The 18,449-nt window shown below is 22.3% G+C and overlaps 3 protein-coding genes across 3 annotated transcripts; 1 reads left to right on the forward strand and 2 right to left on the reverse strand.

The window, feature by feature from the left end:
- Nucleotides 1-395: 395 nt before the first annotated feature.
- Nucleotides 396-1,467, reverse strand: LOC128959287 (oxytocin-neurophysin 1-like). The gene is made up of 3 exons (XM_054305225.1): nucleotides 1,318-1,467; nucleotides 547-751; nucleotides 396-481 (listed from the first exon to the last, which is right to left on the reverse strand). Exons 1-3 carry the CDS (start codon nucleotides 1,447-1,449, stop codon nucleotides 396-398), a joined length of 423 nt encoding a protein of 140 aa, XP_054161200.1. The 5' UTR covers nucleotides 1,450-1,467.
- Nucleotides 1,468-1,943: 476 nt separating this feature from the next.
- LOC128959193 (transmembrane anterior posterior transformation protein 1 homolog) lies at nucleotides 1,944-5,558 on the reverse strand. Its single transcript, XM_054305133.1, has 9 exons — nucleotides 5,219-5,558; nucleotides 5,017-5,150; nucleotides 4,836-4,957; nucleotides 4,571-4,775; nucleotides 3,308-3,443; nucleotides 3,138-3,235; nucleotides 2,735-3,055; nucleotides 2,529-2,674; nucleotides 1,944-2,457 (listed from the first exon to the last, which is right to left on the reverse strand). The coding sequence occupies exons 1-9, from the start codon at nucleotides 5,472-5,474 to the stop codon at nucleotides 1,944-1,946; spliced, it is 1,932 nt and encodes a 643-aa protein (XP_054161108.1). The 5' UTR covers nucleotides 5,475-5,558.
- Nucleotides 5,559-7,918: 2,360 nt separating this feature from the next.
- Nucleotides 7,919-18,298, forward strand: LOC128959194 (lymphocyte cytosolic protein 2-like). The gene is made up of 9 exons (XM_054305134.1): nucleotides 7,919-7,990; nucleotides 8,122-8,184; nucleotides 8,518-8,573; nucleotides 13,530-13,633; nucleotides 13,707-14,184; nucleotides 14,252-14,955; nucleotides 17,589-17,911; nucleotides 17,984-18,050; nucleotides 18,115-18,298. Exons 1-9 carry the CDS (start codon nucleotides 7,919-7,921, stop codon nucleotides 18,168-18,170), a joined length of 1,923 nt encoding a protein of 640 aa, XP_054161109.1. The 3' UTR covers nucleotides 18,171-18,298.
- Nucleotides 18,299-18,449: the final 151 nt, after the last annotated feature.

An 18,449-nucleotide genomic window follows, 5' to 3' on the forward strand; every position in this document is an offset into this window, starting at 1 on the left:
AAGTTTGTTGTTATGCCAACATAAATGAAATCATTCATCACAACAATCTTAAGGTAAGCACTGATAGATACATATCTATTAATAAAACAAATTTTTAGAATATATGGTTTAACACATATTATTGTATTGATTTTTAATAAAGTTATGACATTATATTGATTTATAAATACTACATTATATAGCTATTTTAAATCATATTAAAAAAAATATTTAATATTTAAAGAATAGCATAAATATATTTTTTTTGTCGATATAAACTAAAAAGATAGAAATATTATGATTTTATTTTTAAAAATAATAGATTTATTATTTGGTTAAATATTAATTAATTAGTTTTTTTATTATTTCAATTATAACATTAATTATAAATGAATAAATAGTTTTATATATAAATCTTAGTCCCCATAGTTTGACCAAATTCTCTCTTCAGTCGACCCTTTAATTTGATTTGTTTGACAGCTCTTATCCATAAAGCAACCGACTATTCATATAAAAAATGTTATAATTAAATATTTATTAATTTCTTTATATAATCTTATGATTTACCTGAAGTACAACACGTCGAGTCCAGAGCACAGATACCTTTTCCGTTAGCACATACCTTACCCTCATTAAAACAGGGACGAGGAGTATAATCTTCAGTAAAGCAAACGGCAGTATACTTATTATTAATATGACACCCAATCGATGCACCACAACATATGGATGGACCAAAACAACGGCCCACTCCTGACGGTCCACAACGAGTACACTGATATCCAATTCAAGTGTTAATAAACTATATTTTATTTTTTCTCGCAAATCTTAAGAACAACTTTTTTTTATTACAAATTAATTGCTAAAAATCATCGGCAAAATTGTCAATCGAAACATAAATCGAAAATAAAAGTTATTATATATATATATATATATATATAATAACTTTTATATTTTATACAAATTATTAAAAATTAGTTAGTTGTCTATTTATAGTATACCTATATAGTATATGTAAGTGTTACATATGTATGTATTAATAATTTGGCTTAAATTAAATAATCATTTTTAGTTTTTGTTGCTGTTATAAAACAATAAATTTGTGAATTACCTCATAATTTAAGTACAATATAGTAAATTAGCAAATTACAGTTTATATTCAATAAATATGAATATTTTAAATACTAAAATTGGAAAAATCTAAATAATTTTAAGTTTTTTACACAATTATTTTGAAAAATGTCTGAAATCTTTAGAAGAAAACCTTAATTTCTATAGTATTTTACATTAGATTTTCACTTATATTAATATCTGTAATAAATCTAATTAAACAATACTTACTTGTCTTTTGGGACTTTCCGGTGCCAGAGATCGTTTACCACCGGGAGGACAGTTAGTTATAAAGCAAGCATATGTTATGGCCAACGACACTATAAATAAACTAACAATTGTAAGAATTTTTTGTAAATTCATTTTTATTAGTTTTCTTAACAAAATTTTATTTTATTTATAACAAACCAAATAACAGAATAATCTTAGAAATGCTTCATTTGATGATAAACTTAGTTTATATACTCATCTAAACGGATCAGTTATGCATAAACTGATCCACTTCTCAATCTTTATTCATCTAATCGTTAAGTATTATTTGATTGATGTCTATATTATCACCATTTGGTATTCACAAAAGATTAGTTGTAATGTGAATAATAGCACAAATAAAACAATTTCTCATTTTTGTGTTATATCTCACATTATATCAGTCAAACAGTATATATTGTGTGTCTATAAATATTTTTATGGTATTTATGTACTAAAAATAAAATATATTATCGATGATATGAAGCCCACACAATAGTGAACTCAGTTTATTTTAATAAATTATTTTTAAATATTATTTAAAATAAGTAATAAATATAATTAATATATATATTATAAATAAAAAGCTCTTTATATAAAGTTTTTTTTCATTTAAATTTATTTTCGTTTACAGATAAATCAAGAAATGGAATTATAGATGAATCGGATGTCATTTCTTGTAGAGAAACTCTTCTTTTGAATTGATTGTCGACATGTCTTTGTCTGAGAATAGATTTTTGGCTTAACTTAAGATCACTAGTTCCTGAAGTGACCGTAAACTTGATAGCTGTTCCATCATTAATATCAAGACTATTGAGACTAACAGTACTGTTTGAGAATATCATCGAAGACTCGAGTGTTTCCTGCATTATGGCTGCCTGTTGTGTGATGTCCGCCAAACTGGACCGAGTGCTCGGACTCGGAGTGTGTGGCGTACTCTTTGCGTGAGGAGAGACAGCACTGGGAATGTCTTCACAACTATTATGACGACTAGCAGGAAGACTAGTATATTGTCGGGAAAGAGCACCCACTTTGTCGTCTATTGTCTTTCGATGTGCTTCTATGAGATCACATGCCTGTCCTAATAATACTATATTGACAACCAATTTGAAACTCACTAAACTATTAAATTTTTATTGATATATAATTAAATTTAATATTACGTTAGTTTAAAATTTTTAATAATATATTACCACAGATATGATACAAAAAGGCAAACCAAACCATACCAACAGTTCAAGTGAAAAGATCCGCTCATTATTCTAATGACTAACACTCCCAAAGGTAAAGGAATAAAACCCATTCTTCGAGATATAAGATCCGAATGATCTGAAAATGCCTATAATTTCGTTTTTAAATAACTTTATTATAAATTAATTAATTAATTTCTTAAACTTACACTTTTTAATTTACTGGACGCCAAATCATAAGCTAAACTAATAGCATATTCTTCGTAGACTTCAAACGAAATTTCATTAAAACGCGTAACGAATGCGTGTTTAAACCAATCGACAAATATTTCGGCAATAAATACAAGCAAACAATCGGGAAATAAAATCCAAAATTGTTTTTCACTCCAATTATATTCTTTCATTGTTTGTATGATAACTACAATTAATAAAATAATATAATGAAAGCGTTCCCTAACATCACTACAAGACATCTGAAAAAGATTTGTCTTTTCAAACTTCTTGAATACCATTCCTTTAAGTTCAACAAACTTTATTAATATAATAAAAATAATAATTAATAATATTATAAAAAATATTGTGAATTATAGTAACTTTAAAATAAATAATTACATTATTAGACATCATGACTGTAAGCAATGCTTTATTTTTTGAATTGATGGCTACATTCAAAGTGGTGGCCTGTAGTAGCACAAGTAGACTATGCATGACTTAATAAATTAATAATCAATTAATGCATTAATAATTAGTGTCAATAATTATTATATAATATATGGACTGACAAACGTAAGCTATTGCCATAAAGAGATGAGGTATGACTCCGAGATGTTCCCTCTTTTTGCCTCTCGGCTCATTGGCTGTCCAGAACAGGGCATCTAAGATGTCCTGACCAAATGACGACAACAACTTGTCGGCAACCTATCAATTAATCTTATATTACTATCATTTCAATATTTATAATAAAATCTATCATTTTCATCAATAATACTATTTGAAAATCAATATTTTTAACGAAAATTAGTTTTAAAAATTCAGATTAAATTCTGTTAAAATTAAAGTATTATTGATAATAGCTAAACTTTAAAAAATATAATAGTGTAATACTACCTGTATAATTTACTCTAATATTTATTTTTCTATCAAAACATTATTTTTTATTTTCACTAAAACTTTAATCGTATTTAAAAATAACTTATTTTAATCTAATAGACAATTTCTGGTTGGTAATACAAATAATTATATTTTTATCGATTATTTATTTTAAATAACTATATACATGTATATTGCTTTTAGCAAATTTGAAAATTTAATTATAATGCATTTTTGCCAAACAATTATAAGGCATTTTCATTAATATTACTATTTAATTGATAGATCGGCTCAAGATAAACATTTAAAAAAATAATAGTACTTGAATAACAACAAAACAAATAATTATTTAAATCATTATTCAATTTCTATGACTAAAATCTGAGTAAATTTTATTTATTATTTATTAACAATTTTTAATTTTGCTTATATTTTAATTATAAAATGCCCTCAATATCATTAAATAATAAATTATTCTTAAAATAATCTAAAAATATAAGTTTTGACTAAATTCTGACTTTTTTTAAAAATTAAATTTAAAAAACACTTATTTTCTATTAATTAAGTGTAAGTTTGGTTCATTAATAAGTAAAATTTATTTAGCAATTCATTTGAAACAAAATAATAAATACTATAATTATAAGCCATATAAAGAGTACATACAATAACTAATAAAATTTATTTTAATGATCTATATATGGAAACCAGATCTTAATTTTTTCAATCAGATATGCAACTAATTTGAGAGTTAGATAACATTGAATTTAAAATATCAGTTTAAATATGTAAACTGTATGTACGCTTTGCAAATTAAAATCATTTAGGGGTGAGAGACAAATATATAAAACCCACAAATAATTTAAACAAAGATTTCATTTTCTAATTAAAATTAATTTTCAATATCAAGGTTTTGTATAATATTATTAAATTAATAAAATAAATAAATTATTTAATACCTCTAACATATTGAAGAAAATGTAGAGTTTGATAACTGATTGGCTTTTAATAATGTGGTAAAGCATTGAAGTGTCGATATAACTCATGAGGAATACACCACTCAATACAATAACACCTTTCATAAGATCACAGATTTCTGACGGTTCTAATCCTTCCAATGGTTTCAATGGACCCGTCATTTGCCACGACTGACCGTTCAGTAAACTAAGTTAACAAACATTATATAATAATATAATACAAAACATATTATCAATCAATTCATACCAAAACCATTTGTTGAAAGATCTTGTAATTAGAAACCAAAGCGAAAGTGCAAACCGTATGGGAAGTAGAGTGAAGACAAACAGAAAGGCGTCCACACATTGAAAGAATCCGTAACACAGAAACTGTTCATCAAATCAAATGTTAGTATTAAGTGATAAAAGATTTTTGACTCAAGAATTACTTTTTCCAATTGCAAGGGAATCCTTAAGAAGATATAGAACTTCTCTCTTCTTTCTTCATATCTTTGTTCGTCATTTTCGAGGACATAGTTTCGTCTTAATTCACTTCTTAAGTAATCAAATAGATATCCAAATTCTAAGATAACAAAAACAAGACATTAGTTCATCAATCAGTTGTTGACAATGTAGTCATCATATACTGACTGAACGGTACATCTTTGCTATTGTTCTGAGTTTTTATAACTTTATTATTCATTTGAAGATAATTTGTGTCATTATTTAAGTCATTATTTATAAGTTTTCTGTCAGTCATTGGTATGTCATTTGGTCTCTTGTCATCACAACCTAAGACATTGTGAACGGCATTCCTCAGCAGTTCATTGTTGGTAACATTAATAACAATGTTTTCTTTGTCTTCACCGATGTCTTCATGTGGTATCAAATGTGATATATTATCCATAATTGATGTCAAAACTCAAGTCTATAGTCAACGTAATCACAGATATATATAGAGTATTGTATTTAATATTATTTAATGTAAACATTGAATGCTTTAAATCACTGAATATTTTGTCATTTGTTTGTATTATTGCTATTCATTGATAATAGAGGTCTGTATTATACAGTATTAGTGTATTGTCTAAAATATACAGTAATATTAAGTTTAATACAGTATTTATTGCATATTATTATACTTTATTTATTATAGATTTATCTTTAATTGTTAATTATTTATATACTTATTAATTGTTTGTTTTTAATCACAATTAACTACAAAATAGCTTTAAATACTATAAAAATGTGTTTACAATGAATGCAATGCAAATGTTTATTAAAATTAGTAAACAACATTATAGTGATTAAAATGTTGTAAAAATATCATTAACTAATTATATAATAAGTTATTTTAACAAAATTGTAATTTATATTACTAATATATCTTTTCTTATTTAAATTAAAATCATTAACAATAAATCATTTATTTAATAATACAATCGAAAATTGTGTAAAATAACAATAGAGTTAATAAATAACACATAAATTATAATAAATGCTTTGTTGAATATATTAAATATTAAATATTTGCTTAATTAACAAAATAGTTTACAAACAAAACCGTTTAATTTTAATTAAATTGCATTATTTTTATAAATAATACAAATATTTTTTCATTTATATTATATAATATTAAATATTTGGTTATTTGTTAGCAATTCACACGAAATTTAAGTTTTTAAAGAGATTTGGGTCAGAATAATGTGTACTGAATTTGAAGTCAATAGTTGTGAGAACTTTACTTTTGTGGCCATCAGTCACATCACATCATATTTATTATTAAAGTTATAATATTTTTATAATAAGTTAAATATCTTAATAAAAAAATTCTATTCTTATATTTTACAGAAAATATTATATTTTTATATTAAGACATTTGAGAAACAGTTGACACATAAATACTATATTTTTATTTATACAGCGATTAACTTAATTATTAAGTTTAATAAACTCTTGTGTGTTGATTAAAATAAAACTTATGTGATATTAATACTATATTAACATCATTTTAGATTATAATATACTAGACATGTTGTATAATAAGTAAAACATTACATAATACATGTTTTTATTAAACTTTCAAATAATAATAATAAATATGAGTGCATGACTTAAATTTTTACGCAATCAACGCAATTTAAATAACACCGTATTATAACATTATTAATTTAAGTCATGTTAAACAATATTTAATATACAGTTCTAAATGTTTATATGTTTTTATGTTTATATCAATTTTTAGATTTGTTTGCAAAATTCATTTAATTTAAATTTAAGAATTTATCACTAATTATTTGAAACTATAACATAATGTGGGGATTCTCTACTTTTTATTGATTTAATTCATATATTAATAGTAATAATTAATTAATTATTAATAATTTTATAAATTAATATATATAAATTTCAAACAAATATATTTTGTAGAATTATTAGAATTATTATAGAATTATTTTTTGTATCACATGTAATAACTTTATAAAAATGTCAATTATATTGTAGAAATAATTTAAGTTTAAATACATTAATTATTTTTATATTTCCATTAAAATTACATAGTTTTTTAAAATGAAGAAATGTTTTTTAAAAATACTAAGTTTTAAATTTCAATACATTTTATTTTTTTCTTAAAACTAGTTTTTATAATGTAATCTACTTTTTAATTGTAATTTGAAATTTATGATTTACTCCTAATTTATTCAATATATATTACAATATACTATATAATATTGTATATTAATTTAAATGCTTTTTTGAAGGAAATAATATTTTAGCAAATTTATATTTATTGAGAGAAAAATGACACTATTTAACTTTACATTAAATAACTTATTGCAAAATATTATTTCATGTACTCATTTACTTATAATTACAATTATGATGCTATTTGAGTATACAATTATGAGAAAAAATTTAAATCTAATTGTATCAAATAAATTTTATAATACTTATTATATTGTAATATTATATAATAAAACTGAAAAAATAACTTATTATTTTTTGAATAATAATATACTCAATTGTAAAAATTATAATTTTATTAAATTATAATATATTGTAATTTATATTCAATAATTCATTTTATAACAAACATTTAAATTGCCAGAAAATAGACACACCTTTTATGTAATGTATTGTTTAATCAGAATTTTATTATTTCATAGGAAATACATATCCGATGTGATGACAAATGAAGCATTTGTTTTACTGTTCAATAAATTTTTGTATTAAATTAACCCAAATTGTTGTGTGAAAACTATGTTTTATTGTGTTATTTATTCAATTCAAATATAGCAATAAAATTTAGATTTAAATAATAAAAAGCATTATTTTTGTTGTTAAGAACTAATGCCAAAACTTCCTTCAAAGGACATTGTGATCAAGTGGTCAAATGATCACATCCTTCAATGGCTTTACAAAGTATTTTAATATATATTATAATATAATTGGATAATTGGTTATTAGATAAAACTAATAATACTTGAAATAAAAAAATATAATTAAATTAATTAATTAAAATGATAAATATGAAAATGTTATTTGAAATGTAGGAGGATTTACACGATTGCATTGAAGCCTTCAAAACTAGAAAAATAACGGGCGATAAGTTTCTGGTAAGACATCAATGCAATTATTTTTTTAAAATTTTTACATTCAATTATTAATTCAGTCTCAAGGATAGCAATTTAGGATTTAAATCATTTATTTTTTATAAATTTTTTTATTATTATTATCTGATATATACAATAATATTATTGTCTTAATTGATGCCATAGCGGCACAATTAATAGGTTTGTTTAGATATTAACTTAAAACTAATCAATTGATATGTTAGACACAAATGTGTTTAAATTGAATGCCTTTAGGCAAACATATACAATATTTACAGTATTATATATATCATAGTAGACAACCAGTGACTCATTGAATCTCATTTCCTATTTCAGGATTTGAGCGATGATTTGGTCATTACATTCAGTGAACTCAAAATTATTAGAAGAAGGTAAGCACCGGTAGGCCTACCAATTGGTCTATTAATTTATTTAAGATATTAATTAGTACTTTAAAAATATATTATTTAAATGACATTACACTATACTTTGAATAATTATTTCCAATAAAAGTTTTTACTTTAAAATTTATATAATTTAGACTTTATTGGTTTTTTATGATTTATATTACAAACAATAGTACACTGAATACTTGGTTTAGTTTGAAACTAAAAACTACATTAGATATTATGATGTCATTATAACAAACAATTGACTTTTAATTTTCACATTTTGGAAATTACTCTATAATTTATATTTAATTTGATTTTTTATTTGTAATTCTTAATGAATTATAAAACTTTGAATTTATTTTTAAATTATTATTTAATATATTATAAAGCAGTACAATTGCAAAATAATATGTTGCTATAAATTATGCTTTATTTATACTTAATTATACAAAACATTAATGTTATATAAATATTAATGTAATGTTTTATACTTTATGTTATATAAATGTAAGACAAATTATGAAATAAAGGTAATTCACATAAATTTAGATAAAATATTTTTTAATTTAGGAAATATTTGCATAAAAGTATTGATAAAATATTTTAATTGCATTCAATTTGTTTGAATTAATACAGTATTAATACATATATTGTATTTACGGAATTAGTTTCAAATCTACAGATAAATGAATTATAAGTATTACCAACTGATACGACATCATAAACTTAATCTTATAATTATATACGAAATTAAATATACATTTATATACAGTATACGTATTACGTATGTGTGTAATACTGTATATGTGTGAACAATTTTAATAATTTACAAATATTTATATACATTATAAATACAATATTACATACTGTATATACATTCTGTAGTATACAGTATAATACAGGTATACATTTGGATATAATTTATTTGACTGTATTTAATGAAATATACTTTTAATGAAACGACGTATTTATGAACTATAACTTAAATATAGTATTTTATGATAACTTATATCATACATAAAATGTGGTAATAATAATGAATACCAAGTTTAATGACTCGGTTAATGATTTTACAGTTATGATTTAATTATTCATTAACATTATATCTAAATATAATATTTAAACATATTAGGTTTTGACGTAACAACAATAAATATAATATTATTATTTTAGTTTAACTATTAGTTTAACGTTAATTTGTTGCTAAATTTTTGTTAATACTATGCTCTCATTTAAATGGATATTTATTTATGTCTTACAAGTTTATAAATTATAATTATAAATACAGTCCATATTATATAATACAAACTATACTAACAGTGCAAAGAAAGTATAGTTAATTACAGACAAAACACTTAATTTATTAAACATTTAGACAATAGAGTAAAACAAAAGTGGAGCACAAGTTTCATAACCAGAACCCACTTCAATGGGACGGCCCTATCATTACATAAATTTATGTTTTTATAACAAAAGTTATGAAAAAGTTTGATTTACTTGAGATATGAGTTATAAAAATATATTAATATAACATATCGAGTGATTTCTTTTAACTGAACCCAATAATAGTTAACTACAATATAATGTTATATATTTGTTTGGCATTCAGGTTACACATCAATGCAATGATTATAATATAGACAGAGATGTTGTATCGATATTACGGCAAATGTGGTTATAATGAAAAAACGAGTACAAGTTATACAACAATTGATAGAGTATTGACTATAGCATAATGTAGTGTCGGACAGTCAGATAGAGAGCTAAAAAAGTTTTTAAAGTAAAGTTACCTTAAATTTAGTTGAATTGAAAACACATCATTGAAAACCACTTTTTCTTAGCCAGTAAGGCGAGTATAAAGTACTGTATATACAGTACAACATAGGCATATAAGAGAGGGTCATATGCTTTCCCCTACCCGTGCAACTCAATGTAAGTACATTTTGCAAACAAACTACACATTCCTAACACTTATTCCACGTTTTAGTTTAGTTTAGCCATAAGTTTAGTAAAGTTGGGTAAAGTTTGAACACTCAATCAACTATAGCTTACATATTGTGTTGTGAATTGTGTGCTTTGAAAATAACTTTTAGCCAAACTTTTACTATTAAGTGAGTCTAACTCTGTCTGTTCCCTTATAGTCTGTCAGTTTCTCCTACAACTGGCCTAACATAACCATACAAAACATATAATATAAATATTATATACAATATGTGTTCCTTATGTTTTAACAACAATTTATTAATCTTGAAGTGCAAGTCATGTAAATTTTAATATTTGCCAAACAGTCTAAAGCTTTTAAGTTAAAGTGTATTCCCATTTATTTTTTGAAAATATAGTCGTTTTTTGAATAAAAATTACAAATTATTTCCTCATTCACCCATCAAAATCTCATTTTGTTTTTATTGTATTAACAAATATTATTTAAACACAATTTTTGTCAATACCTGTACATTTATAAACATAGGTGTATTATTTATAATTATAACAATAAGTGATATGTTTTTGTGATGGTATGAAGTAACCATCGCTATAATTATCATTAAATATCACATAATAATAGTTATGCTGTAATGAAAACGTTTCTCCAGATGTGCCGCTTATCACATATTTTAACAGTCATTCACTAACTATTCAATGGATTCCTATCTTATGTTTAGTTTAGTTTACATCTCAAGTCTGCTCTCATTATATATCAGTCAAAAAGTTTTCTAAAGTATTACAACAAAAGTAATTTTTTTATTCAATCAATATTCAACTCATACAGTGTTTGTGTTTATTATTAATAATTTATATTAAGTTTTGACACTTTATATTTGTTATATAACAACACTGTTACCACATTTTCCTTAACAATGAATAAATTTTTTAAATGAATGTTATTATTGTTAACTTTATCAAACATAACAATCATTAACAACATTAAGTATATACTGTACATGAATTAAATGTTTGAACTATTGCTTAACTTAATATAATGAATAACTTATGTCAACAACGATAAACTTTTATACTATTGAATTGACATTAATTTTAATAGATATTAGCAATTAAATGTTGTGAAACCAAATAGTTATAAATGTATAGCTATTATATTTAGCTATATATATAATAATGGATACAAAGAGATTATCTCAGTTATCCCTTTCCAATCTCAACCAACACATCGACTCCATTAAGACTGCCGGCTGGCCGTCCATTAAAGTATTCAGAAGGTATGCTTACTTTTTCTGCAAACTTCCTATTAGTTAACATTTTTTATATTTTATAACAATAAATAAGTTTTAAGTTTAGTTTATCGGCAGATGAATTCTCATTATTACATTTTATTTAATTATTTACTTAAGATATATTGTAAGTTTAAATACTCATATTATATAATATTTGCTTTATTAATAATAGAAATTGACTAAATATGCAATTAGATAGGTCAATTTAGTTAAGTTTGTCTATCATTATAATGATATGCATTGCATTGTATACGATATTATTTTATATAGTTTTATATTATCTATTATTACATTTGTTAATACAGTATAATACCATAAATCAAGAATTGGTATAATCAGTTAATTATGATTTACATAAAGTATATTTTATGACATCAGCTAATGTTTTGCATTAATTAACATAATATATAAGATACTATAAATACATGTTTTTTATATACAAACAATGTTTTTTAAAATATTATTTTGTAATATTAATAAATATAAATAAATATATTGTTGATTTGATTTTAATAACAAAATAATATGAATTTATTTGATAACGTCTTATCATTTATACTATAAGTTATTTCAATTATAATGAAATTGACTTTTAAACTATACTGTTATGTTAGTATACAGTATGTCATAATAAAACCATAAAATATAAATACTGTTTATCTAAAACTATAAACATTAAGTTATAATAACTCTTAAATAAAAGACATATTTTTCACTATAAATTATATACAGGTATAATTCATAGTAAATAAAAAATATAAATTAAATATAAAGCTAAATAACAATATTAGAGTTATATTTGAATTATACAAAAAACCACTTGAATTGTTTTGAATGAATACTGAAAATACTGTATTTTTACTTTAGTTGAGTTAAAATGTTTTCAATGAAATTATAATTTTTAGTTATTTTATCATATTATAAAACTCTATTATGTGGGCGACTTATAACTTATAAGTTATAACTGGTTCTCAATAAATTTCAAACTTTATTTCAACATTTTTTAAATATTAGTCGAGGACTATGCCTTATACTAAAATAAAGTTCATAAAAGTTAATGACTTAACAAGTAATATAACAAATCTGTTATTTGTGGTTAAGATTTACTTAAATAAATTAAATGAAATAAAAGTAATTAATTTAAACATTTATTTTGATTAATTTTACCAAAAATATTTCAATTATTAATAATTTAACCACAATAAAATATATAAATAAATAATAAAACAAAGTTTCAACAATTATGGATATATCCGTTATTTGTATGTAAATATAATTAATGTATTGTAAATATTGTTATACTTGAAAATTGTATATACTGTACAATAATATAAAGTCTCCCAATGTTAATGAATAGTATCCGTTTTTGTTAATAATTTAACATAATATATGTTTAGTTAATATTCATTTAGATTTTTATGTATACACTTAATTTGGTTATTACTAATTTTAATATTCAGTATATACATTATATATAGTAAAAAGCGATTATTATGTTATTGCTAAACAAAATACTGATTGTAATACTATATAATAAATTGATAGTAAAACGTTTATTAGAAGAAATACACGCTTAAAGTCATTGAACCATATGATAAGTTTTTTATTATTAATAAGTTATTTATTTTTGCATTCAAAGCAAATATTTATTTGATTTTAAACAAGAATTAATTGAAATGCTTTGACTAATTAATATTTGATATTATATTTGATATTATATTTGCAGACAAATAGTCAAATGCATTAATGAATGTAAAACTCAAGCAAATAATGCAAAGAAATTGGTTGAAAATATTAAAGATCACAAACACAGAGCAGTCAATCGCACAGGTATTTGACTTTATATTAATGAATTATTTTTAGAGTTTAATCAATTATTTGCTTTTAAATGATTGACAAAAAGTAGATGAAGAAGACGACGATGATGTTGGCTGGGGTTCAGACTTTGATGACGATTCAGATGAAAATGACGATTTGAACGATCAACAGATCAACGATAAGTCTAAAACTTGTATTTCTGATAATAATGTAAAAGAAATGAATGAAGACTTGCTTTATGAACCGGTTAGTGATTATATGAGCAATGGATCCCTTACTGCACTTAATTGTCATGAACTTCGGACTACCAGTGCTTTAAATATTGATTGTAATATCAATACAAAACAAACCAATGGCACTGGTATTAGACAGTCTGTGATTTGCAATACAATCAGTCAATCTATGCCATCAATTAATACAATTAATGACACTAATGATAATAAACCAAAAATCAATAGCACTGTAAACTCATTATCTTCAGTGCCGTCACCCAAACCCAGTCCTAGACTTCTGCCAAAACCTGCTACCATTAAACCAGAAGTACCTAAAAATAAGCCCCAAATGTGAGTCATTGTTTTGTTAATGTCTTTAAATAAAAACAATAATTAATTAAAAATATTTAATTAAAAGAATTCCCAGAAAACCTGTAAATAATAACTTAAAGTCGACTTCAAATATGCCGATAAAAAGGCCGCCATCAGAGCCACCGCCGCCTCCACTGCCAAAGTCTCCGCCACCGATGTCTCCCATTAATGTTCCATCAGATCTGCAATATATGTTGACAAAAGATACTAAGTATTTAATAACGACTTCAAATGGATATCCAGACAACTATGAAGCAGTTGTATTGCCTTTGACTGAAGATGAATATCTATCACCCATTCCTTTAGATATAACTTCCCGTAAGAGCTCGTCATCAACTATATCATCGCTCAGAGATGATGTTTCATCTATTGGTTCGTATAAATCACATTCTTCTCAAAGTCATAGCAATGTTATAACTGAAGAAAATTACGAGCCATTCATCGAAACTATAAAAACTAATGATATTAACGACAATGAAATGACAATTAAAGATGAAAACTATGAAATTGTTAATGAAAATCAATTTATCAATAATCCGATATTACCTGTTAGTCAAAGACCACTATTACCTAAAGTAAAGGAATCGTCTATTATGACCAACAAATCAAAACTAGGAATTCCCGACGTTTTTCCTAATCTTCTGAATAGAAGTACAAAAGACAAAAAGTGGTCGAAAGAGTCTAAATCTCTTGAAAATGATATTAATATCGAAGATAACAATAATAACAGCAATTCAGTCAATTCATTAGGTAATTATAAAATTATATCTTTAATATTGTTTTCTTATTTTATCAAATTTATCATTAAATTAATGAAAATATTTCTATAACACACTAAATTGCAAATAAAATTAAAAAATTATTTTAACTAAAATTCAAAATTATTATATTTAATATGAAATATTAGGTTATTAAATTATTATAAATTTGAGTTGAATTATATGTAATAGTACTGTATTTATTGCAATGATAAGCATTTGTTAACAATATTATTATGGTTACAGATAAACACTAGTTTCGATTAATTTAAAAATCGAAAGCTTGAAAATACTGTTTTATTTTGTGATTATCTATAATTTAGATTTAAATTTTGTAAATTATTTACTAATATTAAAACTACTTTTATTACTTAATCATAAATCAGAATTGAAATTTTAATAACAATAACAATAATAACAATAATTGATTTTAAAAGCTTTAAAAATTGTTTTAGATTTTAATGTTGAAAATGACATAAACTTTTAAATTGATTTAAATTATTGAATATTATTTATGACATACGGTATAATTTGCCTAAAAATCTATTAAAATACATGAGCTCTTTAAGTCATATAATTTATGATTCATTAGTGAAGTGTAAAATGTATGACAAATTTTTACCTATATTTGCACTGATTTATAGTTTATAAGTAAGTTTTTTTAAAACAATTTTTTAAAAATAATAATGACATCGTAATTATGATACATAGTTTTTTATTGTTATAAAAAAATTATCAATTTATTTTATGATTTATTAATTTATAATGTTAACTTGAGTATTAAAAGAGATTCATTATTTAGATAACTGTTATAAAATTTAATTGTGTGTAATATTTTTTTTTATCTAAATAAGCTATTGATTAAAAAAATTAGCATTTAAAAAATATTTAATGCCACCACTTATTATAATGTTTGACCAATAAATTAAAAATGAGTTAAACCTAAAATATTTAATTGAAAAAATACTTGTTTTTTTAAATAAGTTGTTTTAGAGGCATATCTGCCCTCTGGTCTTCATTGTCTCGTATGATATGTGTTACTAAATTTAGGACATAAATTGAGGTTTTAATTCATATTATAAAATATTTACTTTTAAATAAAAATTTAATTATGTAAAAGAAAATTAATTGAATGTCAAAATATACTCTACATATAAATACTATACATAATATTATACTATCGGTAATTTAAAACGATTAACAGCTTATAACTAATATAATAGATGGCATATAAAAAAGTATAATTGAAAAAATTTTTAAAAATTAAATATTGTAAAAATTAATGTTTTGTCATGGTTAGTTTATTAGTTTAGAATAAATTTTAAAAATATTAAAATAATATATTTTGTATTATTTTTAAAAGTTGCAATTTTATATCATACTAAAATATAACTTATATATAATAGTAAATTTTAAATTATAAGAACTAATTATGTATATTGATATTTTTAAAATTATTAGTTATATTTGTTTTTTAAATGTAGTTTATTTGATAGTTAAATTATATTTTTATCAAATAAAAAACATATTTCAAAGTAATATTAAGGAGTTGTATACTAATGTGATAATCACTTGTTTAAGGATTTTACTAAAAATATAATATTTGCTTATTTTTTATCGACAATAGTTTAAGATATGTTTAAACATTATTAAACATTAAAATATTTAACAAAAACTATATTACAAAGTTTATATTATTTATATCATGTGAAAGCAATTTGTTATATTTAATATAAATAGTTTTATTATATGATAAAAATAATATTTGTTAACATCTATTATATTTTATTATAATATAATATTTATTTTGCTATTAAATATTATTGAGAGCAAAATATATTTTGATGGAATAATGGATATTGAATATAATTAGTAAAAATGTATCTTATTGTTAAATTTTTTTATAATTATTTTAAAACTAGTGTATACATGTATAACAATGTATATTTGTAAAATTGATAAAAATAAAATTTATAACAATAGTTTTCTAGCCTTAATTATTATTTTTACCAACACTTAAATAAAGCACAAAATTTATTTTTAATCTAAACATATATTACCTGTAAATAGAAAACAAAATATTATTACATTTATTGTAATATATTAATAAATATATATTATTAATAGTTTATATTTATTATAACTATGCTATATATTATAGTAATTTTGAAAATAACTTTATAAATTAACTATTATACTTTAATAATAATTTTATGTTAAATAGTATATTTAAAATAATTTATATTATTATAATAATAGTTTAGAAAAACTGATATTTTTATATTTAATTTTGAATTTTTAATATTTTTAAATATTTTTTATTGATTTATATTTAGTTATTATGTCTAACTACTTAATGTATTTAATTTTTATATAATTTATACATTGATACTATGTTTTTGATTATTAATATTAATTAAAAAATAAGATTTTTTGGTCATATCTTTTGATGGATTTATGTACTCTTTAAATGAGATATTCTTTAAAATACATCATAAAAGTGTGGAAATAAAATTATTTCAAATTAAAATATATACCTAATTATAAATTTATTAGTCTATTTTTATTTTGTTTATTTTAATGATTTAGTTATACCATTATTATAACTTATTTTATGATTTTTAGGTATATCGAGTCGTCCTCTGCCTCCACTGCCATCAGTTCCATCACAAGTGGTATCACAACCATCGTCTCAATTACATTCATTTGCTAGCAATGAATCTCTCCATAACTATGAATGGTTTTTGACGGTCGAGAGGGAAGACGCCGAGGCTTTGTTGATGACACAGGAGGAGGACGGGGCGTATTTGGTTAGGGAAAGCAAGAGAGCCGGCAAAAGCAATCCATACACACTTACTATCTTTCATAACGGACGGGTATTTCATTTAAATATCCGTAAAAGACCTGACAGTCTCTATGCTTTAGGCAAAGAAAAATCAAGAGAAAAGGTTTGTTTATTAATTATAATTATTTGTTTTTATAAATTATTAAAATCTATTAAAATGATTATTATATAACAGACATTCAAAACAGTGGCCGATTTAGTCTCATATCACACAACAGAACCTATTCTTTTGACAACAAGAGGTATGATTTTGTGATAAATTTATTATTTAATTATTAATTAAAATTATCTCTTATAAACATTTAGGTACTCCGGCAGGAAAAACGAGATTAATAGTAACGCCATCGACTTCTTTGTGCTAATTATAACAAACAGATTATAATCACTAACTGCTTATTATTTGTCTAATTAAAGCTCAACGACTAGTCAAACAATATAATTATGATTTTTGTTATTTATTTCTTTATCTTTATCTAACATTTATATATTTTTATTTAATTATAAATGTTAATTAACTAACTTTTGTTAAATTTAGTTTAATATATTTTTTAATATTTTATTATAAAATTATTGATGCATGAGTACTTAATTAAAATAATTAATTTCAATAAATGATACTTAAAATGTATTATTAAATTAAA

Source organism: Oppia nitens, unplaced genomic scaffold (genome assembly GCF_028296485.1).
Source record: "Oppia nitens isolate AA-2021 unplaced genomic scaffold, nextdenovo-longstitch-racon4-pilon3 scaffold43_pilon_pilon_pilon, whole genome shotgun sequence".
Classification (NCBI taxonomy): domain Eukaryota; kingdom Metazoa; phylum Arthropoda; class Arachnida; order Sarcoptiformes; family Oppiidae; genus Oppia; species Oppia nitens.